The sequence below is a fragment of the Ovis aries genome, chromosome 1, assembly GCF_016772045.2.
Source record: "Ovis aries strain OAR_USU_Benz2616 breed Rambouillet chromosome 1, ARS-UI_Ramb_v3.0, whole genome shotgun sequence".
Taxonomy (NCBI): domain Eukaryota; kingdom Metazoa; phylum Chordata; class Mammalia; order Artiodactyla; family Bovidae; genus Ovis; species Ovis aries.
Genome location: NC_056054.1, coordinates 237,655,348 through 237,671,638, shown reverse-complemented (window position 1 = coordinate 237,671,638; position 16,291 = coordinate 237,655,348). Strand labels below are relative to the sequence as shown.

The following is a 16,291-nucleotide window of genomic DNA, read 5'->3' as shown; positions in this document are numbered from 1 at the left end:
CTTAAGAGGATGAGTAAATAGTCTAAGCTTGCACCAAACTCACTGGTGGGCAAACAGGGATTGGAGCCCTAAATGGTTCCAAACAGCATTCTTAACTAGTACGTTCTGTTTCTTGTGCTGTTTCTCTTTCTTTCTTAAAAAAATTTTTGGTAGATATGTTCATTTGTGTTGTATTTTTTGTTTGTTTGTTTATTTTTTGGAGGCACTGGGTCTTTGTTGCTGCGTGCAGGCTTTCTCTAGTTGTGGCAAGCAGGCTTCTCATTGCAGTGGCCTCTCTTGTTGCAGAGGACAGGCTCTAGGATGTGCGGGCTTTTGTAGTTGCAGCCTGCAGGCTCAGGAGCTGTGGTGCACGGGCTTAGTTGCTCTGCAGCATGTGGAATCTTCCCAAACCAGGATTTGAACCTATGTCCCCTGCATTGGCAGGTGGCCTCCCAACCACTGGACCACCAGGAAAATTTGAGTGTTGCTTCTTTTAAAAAACCCATTTGATTTCAGGTAACTGTAGCTGAACACACATGTGTCAGATGTAATTTTGGGAAAAGGAGGGAAAAACTTTTGTAATTATCACAGTTTCCATACTGATATGGGCATATTGGTTTGTGGGAATATCCTCTAACTGATTTTGCTTGGCAATTTTAACGTAATATTTACCTTAAACAGTCCTCAAGTTGAAAAATTTGTCCTTCGTAGGGTATCACAACTATGAGGCCAGTTCAGATGTGGATGTCGATCCTAGCTTTGCTATAGAGTAGTTGGATGGCCCCAGCCTGGTTACTGGGCAACCCACTCCAGTATTCTTGCCTGGAGAATCCCACGGACAGAGGAGCCTGGCAGGCTATAGTCCATAGGGTTGCAAAGAGTTGGACATGACTGACATGACTTAGCACACAGCAAGCGGTGTCATTCTCTCTGTACATTGGTCTTAGTACTAGACTCCACTTCGCGTGGTGGCATATGGTAAGCGCTTAGTAAATGCCACTTGTTATGTTCTTAGCTGGGCAACTTTGGTTGTCAAGTGGGTTGAACCTAGCACTATGTTTTAGAAATTTACATTTCCCTTCTTATCTGTAGGTTTCTTTCATTCATCATAAGAGGCAAGCAGTAAAGTTTATTGTACCATATGGTGACAACTTTTGGAAATAAGCCTACTGTTTCAGTTATTTTCAGTTTGAGAGATGTGGCACTTTTCAAGGACCTGGAGTGATTTACTTTGTGATTCTGATGCATCTCAAATGACTGCTGTTACTGTGTAATTTCATTTTTCCCCAACTGTTTTCCTTGTTCATTTTATTATTTAAGTGGTGATGATTTAACTGAGGGATAGCAAATTAATTTTTTTTGGAAGAGTACCAATTAATGACAGTTGACTTAAATACTCAGAGCAATTGTTTTAATTTTCTTATCTATCTCCTATCTTCTCAGAACTCGGAGTAGTACTGTTTTTAACTGCTGCTTGAAAGAAAACAAAGGGAAGTCTTTTTTTTTTTCTTTTTTTGCTTTTGTGGTATATTTTTTTTTCTTAGATGTCACAGGACCTGACTATCAACATTGAATCTAAGGATGTGAAACCAAGAAAAACTACTTTTTCTGCTCAAAAATCAGCTGTCCCAAATATATTTTGGAAATGTACATAAGGAAATGCTCATATACAGAAAGAGTTTTAAAAAATGAATACTGCTTATATTTAAATAATACATCTTCTGAGTGTGTGGTTAATAATCTTTATATGGTGATTCTGTTAGAAATACTACTTGTGACTGTGTACGACAGGCTTATGTTCTATTAGCAGTTGAGACCAGTTTTTACCTTATGTAACTCTTGAAATTCATCCAGATCTCCGTACATGTGCCTCAGGTTGCAAACCATGTGACTTGCTAATATCATTATGTATTATTATCATTACGTATCATATTATTTATTGGTGCTGTAATGTGAATTATGTTTTTGTTCAGAGATGACCATTTTGTTTAATGTTGACTAAGAGTGATTAATTACGTTTATAAACATGCCCTTTTAGTCTCAGATTAAAAAGCTATTAAAGAGCTTTATTCAGTATCTGATCTCAAGTACTTTGTGTTTGCTGTTGCTTACAGTAATGAGTCATTGATTTTTCCTATCCTTTTTATGGTACTGTTTTATAATGTAGTATATTAAGAGATTTTTTTTTTTGTTTTAAAATAGTCTTGCCAGGTACCTTGTAATTACTAAAGGAAGCCTGCTTCTCAGATGTAGTTGCCAGTTTTTTCCTTTTTTGTTAAAGAATAGACCTGTGGTTAGCTTCTAGAGATTATTAGATTATTGAGTGATTCAATAAGAAATGAATTAAACTTAATCTATTTAGTCTGTGTCCACCCTCTCCTAGGAAAGAAAAAAATGTATCAAGCCCCCTTATGACAATAGTCTCTCTTTGCATTTGGAGTATCTTTATTACAGATGTAGGTAACACCATTAATGATGGTTGCAGCAAAATTAATAATGATTTTAGTTTATTTATTTATGGCTGCACTAGGTCTTCACGGCTTTGTACCGGCTTTCTCTCGTTTTGACGAGCAGGGGCTATTCTCTAGTTGGGGTGTGTGAGCTTCTCATTGTGGCAGAACTTGGACTCTGGGGTTCTCTGGACCTTAGTAGTTGCAGTGCATAGGCTTAGGTGCCCTGTGGCACGTGGGACTAGGGATCTAACCTGTGTCCCTTAAATTGACAGGTGGATTCTTAACCACTAGACCACCAGGGAAGTTGCTAAATTTTAGTATTTTGCCCCTAGGAGTGGGTCCCATGCTTATGAGGCCAGATGGACAATGCTGTTAGTTGAAGGATCTTGTTGTTCAGCTGCTAAGTCATGTTTGACTCTTTGTGACCCCATGGACTGCAACATGCCAGGCTTCCCTGTCCTTCACCATCTCCCAGAGTTTGCTCAGACTCATGTCCATTTGATTCAGTGATGCTATCTAACCATCTTATCCTCTGTTGTCCCCTTCTTCTGCTGCCCTCAATCTTTCCCAGCATCACAGTCTTTTCCAGTGAGTTAGCTCTTTGCATCAGATTGGAGCTTCAGCATCAGTCCTTTCAATGAATATTCAGAATTGATTTCCTTTAGGACTGACAGATTTGATCTCTTTGCTGTCCAAGGGACTCGCAAGAGTCTTCTTTAGCACCACAATTCGAAAGCATCAATGCATCAATTCTTTGGTGCTCAGCCTTCTTTATGGTCCAACTCTCACAACTGTACATGACTACTGGAAAAACCATAGCTTTGACTATACAGACCTTTGCTGGCAGAGTATTGTCTCTGCTTTTTAATTATCTGTCTAGGTTTGTCATAGCTTTTCTTCCAAGGAATAGCTGTCATTTAATTTCATGACTGCAGTCACTGTCCGTAGTGATTTTGGAGACCAAGAAAATAAAATCTGTCACTGTTTCCACTTTTTATCCATCTAGTTGCCATGAAGTGATGGGACCAGATGCCATGATCTTCGTTTTTGGAATGTTGAGTTTTAAGCCAGCTTTTCACTCTCCTCTTTCACCTGCATTAAGAGGCTCTTTAGTTCCTCTTCACTTTCTGCCTAGTGGTATCCTCTGCATACCTTGCTGCTGCTGCCGCTGCTGTTAAGTCGCTTCAGTCGTGTCCGACTCTGTGCAACCCCATAGACAGCTGCCCACCAGGCTCCCCTGTCCCTGGAATTCTCCAGGCAAGGACACTGGAGTGGGTTGCCATTTTCTTCTCCAATGCATGAAAGTGGAAAGTCAAAGTGAAGTCGCTCAGTCGTGTCCGACTCTTAGCGACCCCATGGACTACAGCCCACCAGGCTCCTCCATCCATGGGATTTTCCAGGCAAGAGTACTGGAGTGGGGTGCCATTGCCTTCTCCCTGCATACCTTAGGCTGTTGATATTTCTCCCAGCAATCTTAATTCCAGCTTGTGCTTCATCCAGCTTGGCATTTTGCATGATGTACTCTGCATATAAGTTAAATAAGAAGGGTGACAACATATGGCCTTGACATACTCCTTTTCCAATTTTGAAACAGTCTGTTGTTCCATGTCTGGTTCTAATTGTTGCTTCTTGACCTGCATACAGATTTCTCAGGAGGCAGGTAAAATGGTCTGGTAGTGCCATCTCTTTTTTAATGAATCTTCCACAGGTTGTTGTGATTCACCCAGTCTAAGGCTTTAGCATAGTTAATAAAATAGAAATAGATATTTTTCTGGAATTCTCTTGCTTTCTCTATGATCCAGTGGATGTTGGCAGTTTGAGCCCTGGTTTTTCTGCCTTTTGTAAATCTAGCTTGTACATCTGGAATTTCTCGGTTTATGCACTATTGAAGCCTGGCTTGGAGAATTTTGAGCAGTACTTTGCTAGCATGTGAAATGAGCAAAATTGTACAGTAGTTTGAACAGTCTTTGTTATTGTCTTTCGTTTGGATTGGAATGAAAACTGACCTTCTCCCATCCTGTGGCCACTGTGGAGTTTTCCAAATTTGCTGACGTACTGAGTGCAGCACTTTTAACAGCAGCGTCTTTTAGAATTTGGAATAGCTCAGCTACAATTCTATCACCTCCACTAGCTTTGTTTGTAGTGATGCTTCCTAAGGTCCACTTGACTTCACACTCCAGGATGTCTGGCTCTAGGTGAGTGACCACACCACTGTGGTTATCTGGGTCATTAAGACCTTTCTTGTATACTACTTCTTTGTATACTTGCCATCTCTTTTTAATTTCCTCTGCTTCTGTTACGTCCTTATCCATTTCTGTTCTTTATTGTGCCCGTGCTTACATGAAATATTCCCTTGGTATCTCCAATCTTCTTGAAGTGATCTCTAGTATTTCCCATTTTATTGTTTTCCTCTCTTTTCTTTGCACTGTTCACGTGAGAAGGTTTTCTTATTTCTCCTTGCTCTTCTCTGGAACTCTGCATTCAGCTGGGAAAGGATCTTACTGATTTTGGAATTTTGGGTCAATGCTCTCTCATTTGTTTTCTTTATGGAAGTTATTTATTCTTGTGGTTTCTATACAGATAACACATGAAGACATTCTTGATAATCAAGAAGTCCCTTTTAGCCCACAGCTCAGATTTGTCTCCCACTCTTGGGGCATTTTGGCATGTGTCCCCACTGTGGAGACAGATAGCTTAGATTTGGCTTAGGTCTGTGACCTATTAATAGCATCTTTAAGACATTTAATAAGTTACTTAACCTTTGGCCTCAGTTTACTCAACAATCATAGGGTCATTGTGAAAGTATCAGAGCAGAGCAGACTGTATAACAAATACTCATTACATACAGAAGCTGAAACAACCGTGCGTGTTGGTGCATATCTTTTGGATACTTTGCTTTATATTTATGTACTTGTATATGAGCACTTAACAACTGCAGTAGGTTCAGTTCAGTTCAGTCACTCAGTCATGTCTGACTCTTTGCAACCCCATGAATCACAGCACGCCAGGCCTCCCTGTCCATCACCAACTCTTGGAGTTCACTCAAACTCGCGTCCATCGGGTCGGTGATGCCATCCAGCCATCTCATCTTCTGTCGTCTCCTTCTCTTCCTGCCCCCAATCCCTCCCAGCATCAGGGTCTTTTCCAAGGAGTCAACTCCTCGCATGAGGTGGCCAAAGTACTGGAGTTTCAGTTTTAGCATCAGTCCTTCCAGTGAACACCCAGGACTGGTCTCCTTTAGGATGGGCTGGTTGGATCTCCTTGCAGTGCAAGGGACTCTCAAGAGTCTTCTCCAACACCACAGTTCAAAAGCATCAATTCTTTGGCGCTCAGCCTTCTTCACAGTCCAACTCTCACATCCATACATGACCACTGGAAAAATCATAGCCGCCGCTTCTGCGCCATTGCATTCTTTCTCTGACACATGCTAGATGAGATGATTGTACAAGGCAGGGATCTGTCCTTTCCATTTTCAGTATCTACTGCAGCCCCTGGCACACAGTAGATTCAATAGATACTGTTAATCAAACAGTAAAAGCAAGGCAGGCTTCCCTGGCATCTCAGATGGTAAAGAATGAACCTACAGTGCAGGAGACCTGGGTTTAATCCCTAGGTTGGAAAGGTAGCAGGTAGATTCTTTACCACTGAGCCACCAGGAGAGCCCTCTTGACCCCTTCAGTTCAGTTCAGTCGCTCAGTCGTGTCCAACTCTTTGCGACCCCATGAATCGCAGCACGCCAGGCCTCCCTGTCCATCACCAACTCCCGGAGTTCACTCAGAGCCGCGTCCATCGAGTCAGTGATGCCATCCAGCCATCTCATCCTCGGTCGTCCCCTTCTCCTGCCCCCAATCCCTCCCAGCATCAAAGTCTTCTCCAGTGAGTCAGCTCTTTGCATGAGGTGGCCAAAGTACTGGAGTTTCAGCTTTAGCATCATTCCTTCCAAAGAAATCCCAGGGTTGATCTCCTTCAGAATGGACTGGTTGGATCTCCTTGCAGTGCAAGGGACTCTCAAGAGTCTTCTCCAACACCACAGTTCAAAAGCATCAATTCTTTGGCACTCAGCCTTCTTCACAGTCCAACTCTCACATCCATACATGACTACTGGAAAAACTATGCCCTTGACTAGACTGACTTAGACGGCAAAGTAATGTCTCTGCTTTTGAATATGCTGTCTAGGTTGGTCATAACTTTTCTTCCAAGGAGTAAGCGTCTTTTAATTTCATGGCTGCAGTCACTATCTGCAGTGATTTTGGAGCCCCCCAAAATAAAGTGTGACACTGTTTCCACTGTTTCCCCATCTGTTTCCCATGGAGTGATGGGACCAGATGCCATGATCTTCGTTTTCTGAATGTTGAGCTTTAAGCCAACTCTTTCACTCTTCTCTTCACTTTCATCGAGAGGCTTTTTAGTTCCTCTTCACTTTCTGCCATAAGGGTGGTGTCATCTGCATATCTGAGGTTATTGATATTTCTCCCGGTAATCTTGATTCCAGCTTGTATTTCTTCCAGTCCAGCGTTTCTCATGATGTACTCTGCATATAAGTTAAATAAGCAGGGTGACAATATACAACCTTGACGTACTCCTTTTCCTATTTGGAACCAGTCTGTTGTTCCATGTCCAGTTCTAACTATTGCTTCCTGGCCTGTATACAGATTTCTCAAGAGGCAGGTTAGGTGGTCTGGTATTCCTATCTCTTCCAGAATTTTCCACAGTTTCTTATGATCCACACAGTCAAAGGCTTTGGCATAGTCAATAAAGCAGAAATGGATGTTTTTCTGGAACTCTCTTGCTTTTCCCATGATCCAGCGGATGTTGGCAATTTGATCTCTGGTTCCTCTGCCTTTTCTAAAACCAGCTTGAACATCAGGGAGTTCACAGTTCACGTATTGCTGCAGCCTGGCTTGGAGAATTTTGAGCATGACTTTTTTCTCTGACTGTAACTTTATGAGTCATGGCTCAGTTTCTCTGTGTCTCTCTCCCGGTCTTGTGTATCCCATTTGCCTGTGTGTAGTTATAGGCTAGGAGGTGCTTGCCGTGCATTTTGTCGTCTTCATACTATCTGTCAAAGTACCAATATGAGAAGTTCTCTGTTACTATCCGTGAAGACTCCAACTCTGGCTTATAGTGTTTGGGATGATGAAGTACTTTTCTTGAATGGTGCGGAGGTGTGTTTTTCTTTCCTAATGGGTATTTAAAGCCAATAGCCATGAAGCTGTGTTGTGAAAGATACATATCACATGGAAATAAATATTTTTGCACAGGGCAACAGAATACTGTGATGCTGGAAGTACCAGGAGTGTGGGCGGGAGAGCCCAGAGAAGCTCGGAACCATCGTGCACCTGGGGGAGGGTCGAGATGACCTTCCAGGTTGTTTTAATACGGTGGTGTTCTACCAACGGTGTGATGGAAAAACCCAAGTGATCTTTTTGGTCAACCCAGTAGTTTATTGGGCTTCTCTGGTGACTCAGAGGTATAGAATCTGTCTGCCAATGCAGGGAACAGAAGAGATGCAGGTTCGATCCCTGGGTTGGGAAGATCCCCTGGAGGAGGGCATGGCAACCCACTCTAGTATTCTTGCCTGGGGAATTCCATGAACAGAGGAGCCTGGCTGGCTACAGTCCATGGGGTTGAAATGAGTTAGACTCTATTGAAACGAGTCCAGATAACATCAGATATGCAGATGACATCACCGTTACGGCAGAAAGTGAAGAGGAACTAAAGAGCCTCTTGGTAAAAGTGAGAGAGGAGAGTGGAAAAGTTGGCTTAAAACTCAACATTCAGAAAACTAAGGTCATGGCATCTGGTCCCATCACTTCCATGGCAATTAGATGGGGAAACAATGGAAACAGTGAGAGACTTTATTTTTCTGGGCTCCAAAATCACTGCAGATGGTGACTGCAGCCATGAAATTAACACACTTGCTCCTTGGAAGAAAAGTTATGACCAACCTAAACTGCATATTAAAAAGCAGAAACACTACTTTGCCAACAAAGGTCTGTCTAGTACAAAGATATGGTTTTTCCAGTAGTCGTGTATGGATGTGAGAGTTGGATGATAAAGAAAGCTGAGTGCCGAAGAATTGATGCTTTTGAACTGTGGTGTTGGAGAAGACTCTTGAGAGTCCTTTGCACTGCAAGGAGATCCAACTAGTCCATCCTAAAGGAAATCAGTTCTGAATATTCATTGGAAGGACTGATGCTGAGGCTGTAACTCCAATACTTTGGCCAGCTGAAGTGAAGAACTGACTCATTTGAAAGACCCTGTTGCTGGGAAAGATTGAAGGTGGGAGGAGAAGGGGATGACAGAGGATGGCATCACCGAATTAATGGACATGAGTTTAAGTAAACTCTGGGAGTTGGTGATGGACAGGGAGCCCTGGTGTGCTGTAGTCCATAGGGTCGCAAGGAGTTGGACATGACTGAGTGACTGAACTGAACTATGCTGAGGCCTTTTATCATCCAGAATGTTTCACAAGACTGAGCAGAGAGCAGTGCATGTAGTAAGCCCCTGGTAGAGAGATTGTTTTTTTCCTTGTGTTCAAAGAATTGCCCCAAGTCTTCACTGCCCATCAAAGACCCAAATCCAGAAAGTCACTCTGAAGATGAGAGTGTGAGTCACTACAATTAATAACCGGTTCCTTGGACTACTTGGGACAGGTGAAGGGGCAGTACCTGCAGAAGGAGGAGGAGTGCTGTTCCCAGAAGAAGGCAAGAATGGTGGGTGGGCCGAGCTTGCACCTTGCCTGAGGTTTGAGAACTTCCCTTCTTGCGAGGATGTGAGCTTTGCTAGTGGTTGTGTGCCTCTGACTTCCTCTTTCCTGTGTTCTCTTGCAAGCCTGTCTTATCTGCCTTTGCTATTTATGCATCTTTACTTAGATATTGAAATATTACTCTTTACCGCAGAAAAATAAAAACAAAGCAAACCTCACAGAAGTTCCGCTAGTTCCACTGATGAAAGCAGTTCTCTGACTTCTGAATCATCTGTGTGGATTGTTCTCTTCCGGTCAGGTCACCTGGTTTTCTCTGATTTGATCCATTAGGTGCCCCTTGCAAACTTTGGAGGGGAAAGTTTGTCAATTTGGGGAGCTGGGAGGGGGCGTGTCTTGGTATCATGCTTTATGGTTGTCTGGAAGACTGGAATGTTTTTACTTTAAGATAATTTCCTTGGGCTGTATTCTTGAGATTGACTGATTGCAGCAAATAATATGAACATTTCAAAGACTCTTGTTTTATAGTAGAAATTAAGTCCAAAAAGAAAATAACCAGTTTTTATTCGTACAGAGTAATACATGAGACTGTTTATATCTGATGCCTAGAAGGCCTGGTGGCAATACGTATTTATTGATGAATTAGTAAGTAAATGAATTAATGAGGCTACTACCTATTTTGTGGTACTCTTTGGTGAGTACCACAAATTAAACTCTTTTTCTTAGGTTTTTAATTTTGTTTATTGTAGCCTTCCTATAATTGCCATTTAATCAGCAGTCCTCTGCCCCTGTAATTCTTTGAAGCTCCACATTTCCTTTTTTTTTTTTTAATTGACTTATAGTTGCTTTACAATGCAGTATTTCTACTGTACAGCAAAGTGAATAGCTGTACCCCACCTCTTGGGTGTCTGTCCCATTGCAATCACCAGAGCACATTACTTTGCATAGATTTCTCTGTGCTTTGAGTAGATTCTCATTAGTTAATCTATTTTATACATAGTATCAGTACTGTATGTACAAGTCAGTGCTAGCCTCTCAATTCATCCAATCCCCTTGGTGTCCGTATATTTGTTCTTTACGTTTGTGTCTCTATTTCTGCTTTGCAAATAAAATCATCCAGAGAAAAACAATGTTCAACACTACTTGCTATGCCGTAACAAGTTATCAAAAGTTTAGTGTCTTAAAACGGCACAAACTTACCCTTTTATGGTTTTGGAGGTTCTGATGTTGAAAGAAAGTGTTAGTAGCTCAGTCGTGTCTGACTCTTTGTGACACTATGGACCGTACAGTCCATGGAATTCTCCAGGCCAGAATACTGGAGTGGGTAGCCTTTCCCTTCTCCAGGGGATCTTCCCAACCCAGATTTATTGCATTGCAGGTGGATTCTTTACCAGCTGAGCCACAAGGGAAGCTCAATTATGATCTTACAAGGGGTTCGCTGTCCTGCGTTCCTTATACGGGCTCCTGGGAAGAAATTGTTTCCTTCTGTTTTCCAGTCTCTAGAGATCACCAACATTCCTTAGCTTGTGTCACCTTGCTCCATCTGCAGAATCAACCAAGTGGCCCCTTCACATCTCTCCCTGCCTCTGGGTCCTGTTTCCGTTGTTGCATGTCTAACTCTGATTATTCTGCCCATCATATACTTATTTCTCCTTTTGTTCTTCTCAGGTTTTTAAATTCCATTTTTTTCCCTCTGTCTTTCTCTCTGTCTCTCTTTTTTTTTTTTTTGGCTTGCCACTCGACTTATGGAATTCTAGTTCCCCAACCAGGGATTGAACCCAAAACTGGGTGCCAGCAATGAAAGCACAGAGTCCAAACCCCTGGACCACCCTGTTCATCTCGGATTTGAAATTTAACTCCTCAAGCCTTTTCTTGAAAACCACTTTCTGAAACAACTAATGATTTCCTTCCATCTTCTCTCTCTGCTCCTGTTAAATGTTTTTGGCTTTCTGAGATGATTTTTATTTTCTTTTTTTTTAACGCATCCAAATTATTTATATACGAGTATGACTGTTCCACTTAATGTATCATATCATTGAACACAGGTTTAGTTCTTATCTTGAGCTGCTAAATTACCTCAAATTTTTGCCTTGAAGTTATTTTGTTTTAAAATACTATTTATTAAATTTCATTTTACTTACTGATTGTTTTAAAGAAGAGGGAGGTGCTTCATATTTTTAGACATTTGTTTACAGGATAAGAATGCATTTCAGCTTCCCGTATTTGAAGTCATGATGTCCTATTGAAAGTTACTCAAATTAATTTGTAATATAGCATCTGGCAGGCAAATTGAAGCAGTCCTCTAATTTCTAAAAATTCTTTAGAGCAGAGCATTGCTGGGGCTGGGGGTGATGGGTGTCTGTACATGGGTATCCTATATGCCTGTTGAACATGTCTGATGGGGTGTACCCTGGGGCTGGTGTTCAGAGTCAGATAAACAGGAGCTCCTCCTTATTTGTGATAAGCAGCAGAATCTAGAAGAGACCTCTTGCTAAAACCACTTAAAATGTAAATCAAAATTTTCTGTAAATATGGGGATAGGAGGATGTTTGAATGGGAAGTTACCTTGGAAAGTAATGCTAAATTTTAAAAATTCATGTTATAACAATTTTTCAGTAGTAAAGAACAAAATGTTTTATGCTGCTGCTGCTGCTGCTGCTAAGTCACTTCAGTTGTGTCGGACTCTGTGAGACCCCATGGATGGCAGCCCACCAGGCTCCCCCGTCCCTGGGATTCTGCAGGCAAGAACACTGGAGTGGGTTGCCATTTCCTTCTCCAGTGCATGAAAGTGAAAGGTGAAAGTGAAGTCGCTCAGTCGTGTCCAGCTCTTAGCGACTCCATGGACTGCAGCCTACCAGGCTCCTCCATCCATGGGATTTTCCAGGCAAGAGTACTGGAGTGGGGTGCCATTGCCTTGACTCATATATAAATATATATGTAATTATTCATATTGCAGAGATAGTTTGCTTTCTCTGCAGGTTGGTATAATATCACCTGATTTTCCAATATGATCTTCTTCTAAGTTAGTCATTAAACTTTTAAATATCTTACTGTTTCTTTTAAAATTGGCATCTACTGAGCCTGCCTCTTATTCCTCCACTCCAACATCCTAAGGAAAGAGTGGCACCATTTGGCAGGCTGTTTGATATTCAGAAAGGAGTGTACTTTTTGGAATCTGGCCAGTGTTGGGAAATACTTATTGGTAAAATAGATTTTGAGATGCATAACTTTTTATGGGCACAAATTGATTAAAATTTTATATTTTAAAACTCATATTTTAGTGCCACGTCTCCCTGATTTTCTTAATTCCTAATGAGTACGTTTTGAGGCCACAAGCTGCAGTGAGTAGACTGCAGGCCTGTTTCTTCATGTTTGTATCTTGGTGTCTGTAAACTAGCATAGGTGGATGCTCATCACCTATGAGGGGCTTCCCTCGTAGCTCAGCTGGTAAAAAATTCTGCCTGCAAGGCAGGAGACCTGGGTTCAATTCCTGGGTTGAGGAAATCCACTGGAGAAGGATTAGGCAACCCACTCTAGTATTCTTGGGCTTTCCTTGTGGCTCAGCTGTTGAAGAATCTGTGGGCAATGCAGGAGACCTGGGTTCAATTGCCCATGTGACGCGGAAGTGCACGTGCCTAGACTCAGTCCCTTTCCTCCCCCACCTTCAGAACAGTTTGCTGCCTTACAGTGAGTTCCCTTTTCTGAGGGTAAACTTTTAAACTTTTAAAGGGCCAGATCTTTAAAATTCTGGTTTCCTCAAAGACTAGCATATCCTCGGTGCTTAATAAGTGTTCTTGGAAATGAATTCTCTTTTTCTTAAGACTGATTTTCTAGCATATTTCTGCCCCAAACCAGTGGGTCAGTTTCTTGATGTGTTAAAAAGAAGTCTTTTCCTTTATAGTTTCTTTCCTGTGCATTTCCAGGTCTAGGAGAGCCTGTAACTTGAGTAAGTCAATTATTCTTTGGTAGCACATTTTCATTTTGTTTGATGCAGAGGGAAAATAAAAAAATATAGATACAGACATGTAAGTGTAGACATGTAGTAGACATGTAAATGTAGATATGTAGTAGACATGTAATGGAGACGTGCAGTAGGCATGTAATGGAGGTGTGCAGTAGGCATGTAATGGAGGCATGCAGTAGGCATGTAATGGAGGCATGCAGTAGGCATGTAATGGAGGCATGTAGTAGGCATGTAGTGGAGACATTGTAAATGTAGATATGCACATTGCTGATGAACTTATTTAAAACTGTTGGCTTTGTTTTTAAAGTAAGTTCTTTTGTTCTCTTTAATATTATAAAGCTAAGCATGCAGTGCATCACTGCATTGACATTTATATTTTTGCTTTTCCTGGGATTAGATTGAATCCAGGAAGTCATTCCTCCCAATTTGCTTTCTTTTTAAAAATGTTATGTTGTCTTTATACTTTGTGATTGAAATATTTCTCTTGTTTTACATTAAAAGATTCAGAACTCTTTTTGAGATATCTGCCCTAGATAATTTAATATTTCTTTGTTTTAAGATAAAGAGTTTGACTGAGTTTAGGATAGGAAGTGTAAAAATTTTGGAATAAACTGATTTTCATGGTCTGAATTGTCTGCTGGTATCTAAAAGATGATTAGGGAATCTTATCCTGGGATTATTCTTGGATGTCTTGTCAGAGTCCACAAACCATCTGAAATGTTGTGCTAAAGTACCTGTGTGTATATGTATGTTTTTCTTGGGCCTGTGCTCATAGCTGTCATAGTCTTAATTGAGCTTCTGAATTCTGAAAAGTTAAGAACTTCTCACATAGCTTATAAATGCTAGTACTGTGACTGTCTGGCCCTTTTGGCATAGTGTTTATGCAACCGAATGAATGTTAAAAATGTGCAGTTGATGTTCTGTGTCTGGAGGCATAGATCCTCTATAAGGAAGGTGAGATTGCACAAAAGGACAATCCCCCTTCTTACTGTAAACCCCGCCATCGCGCCCGCTGTAACCGTTGCTTGGGTCCCTGTGGCCGTTCTCTGACTCTTCTCGTCCTCAGTGTGTGGTCTCATGTCTAGGCCACGGCAGCTACAGCTGGTAGTTCTGGTGGCAGTGCTGAGCCCTACACAGATGTGGGCTCCCATCTTTTGTTAACTGGGTCTGCTTGTAACCCTTGCTCCTTTCCGTGCCTGGGTGTCATTCTTCATGCTTGTTGTTTCTAAGGCAGCAGGTTTTGTTCAGCAGCCCTCCAGTTTGTTCCTTGCAATTCCTCCTTGGACTGGATGACTCGCTAGCCTGGCTTGTTGGGATTATGTGTTGATTGAGGCTGTGAGTAAGGGCCCGAGGGGGTCAGCAGCGGAGTGAAGCTGGTACTTGGGCTTTGTACCAGCTGTTCTTTTTTTTTTTTTTTTTGAGGTTTATATTTGTTTCTTTTTTTCCCTATCTTTGTATTTCTTTTAGTCGGAGGCTAATTACTTTACAATATTGTAGTGGTTTTTACCATACATTGATATGAATCACGGGTTTACATGTGTTCTTGATACTCAGTAGTCGATGTCCCTTTCTGCTTCCTTTGAATTCTGGATGCTTGACGGGCTGGGTTATGATCTGTGCAAGTAAAGGCATATACAAGGAAACTAATTCTCTTGGAATTATCACAGACTCAGCTGTTGTAAGTGATTTCCATCCTTGTGACTAAAGTTTTACTCTTTATACCTCAATTGAAATAGATCTGGGAACACTTTCTGAAATGACTGTACTAAGAAGAAAGCTTCAACAGTTTAAATTTTCTGCTGCCTGCATCCTAACTCTCATTCATCAGGTGAATATTTCATGTGACATGGCTGGTACCCATTTCTCTTGGTCCTTAGGTTGCCCCCAACGATGAAGCTGTGGTGACGCTGCTGTGTGAATGGGCTGTGAGCTGTAAACGGTCAGGCAAGCACAGGGCGATGGCTGTGGCAAAACTCCTGGAGAAGAGACAAGCGGAAATCGAGGCAGAGGTAGACTTGACTTTCTTTCTGCTTGTTGTTAACAATACTGCTTTGAATGGGATTCTGTTTCTTATTTTCATTGTGCTGTTTTTTCTTTTCTTTTTAAAAGAAAAAGGAAGAATGTACAAATTCACATAAGGACTTCATAGCATGACCCCTCTAAGTTGACGAAGCCCGTAATTTATATTCTGGACTAATTTAAAAATCAAACTTTAAAATCTGACTTAGAATGGAAATCTCCCTCTGTGAGGTTAAGATGTGCACACATACATATATGTCTGTACGTTTGGTGTGATATACCTTTTATGTATATGTGCACCCGTGTGTTTAATGAATATGGATATACTTTCTTGAGGCCATTGTGACTGTGAGATTACAGACGCCGATTTGTGTTCATGTTTGAGACTGTATTCTGGCCCCAGAGAGAGCAGTTAAAGCCTCTGGAGTCGATTGGAAAGGAACCAACAAAGCTAACGTCGTCAGCATAGCTTTGTTGAAGGAGAGCATCAAAATGAGGCTTCCTTTCTTCCTTTCTAGGGGTGGAGGAGGTGTGTGCGTGTTCTGACCACGCTGTCACTTCTCACCTGGATAACTGTGGGGTCTCCTGCCCCCTGTCTCTGTCTCTTCCCCCTCCCTCCCTACCACCCTCCACACAGCCTCCAGAGCTGACTTTTCACCATGGAAACGGATCATATTGTCCTCTTCCTAAAACACCTGATGGCTCCTTCTCAAGACCGACAGAGCCTCACCTGAGCCGCCCACCTGCCCTTCCCACCTCATCCCCTGCTCCCGTAGATCACTCACAGCTCCGGCCGCCCTGGTCTTCCTGTCCATTCCACGCTCACATTCCTCTTGAGGCCTTTGCTCTTGTTGTTGCCTCTGAGTGGCACGTTCTGTTCCCCCTTTTCACGGCCGTTGCCGTTTCAGGAGGCGTCACTTCCTTGTCTAGCATTCCTGGCTCAACACGTGGCACCTGCTCAGGAGACTCCCTCACCGCCTCATCTGCGCTTCAGCCTGTCTTTCTCAGGCCATTCTGGTTTACTTTTCCCTATTGCCTCTATTTTAATGCCTGTGAGTGTAAGCTTGACAACAGGGGCTTGCTCACTCCGTTCAGTGTTGCACTACTGATGATACACCTGCTTCTCATGACAGTATTAACAAAAATGAAATAGGAAGAATATTTTCATAG

General features: G+C 42.0%; 1 protein-coding gene across 12 annotated transcripts in view; it reads left to right on the top strand.

The window, feature by feature from the left end:
• The window catches only part of MED12L (mediator complex subunit 12L), a 360,384-nt gene that overhangs the window by 91,880 nt on the left and 252,213 nt on the right, over nt 1-16,291 (top strand). For all 12 annotated transcript variants that reach the window (XM_060394814.1, XM_060394799.1, XM_060394794.1 and 9 more), the window contains one exon: nt 14,980-15,111. In XM_060394814.1, coding sequence (XP_060250797.1) covers nt 14,980-15,111 — 132 coding nt within the window. The remainder of the gene's footprint in view (nt 1-14,979; nt 15,112-16,291) is intronic.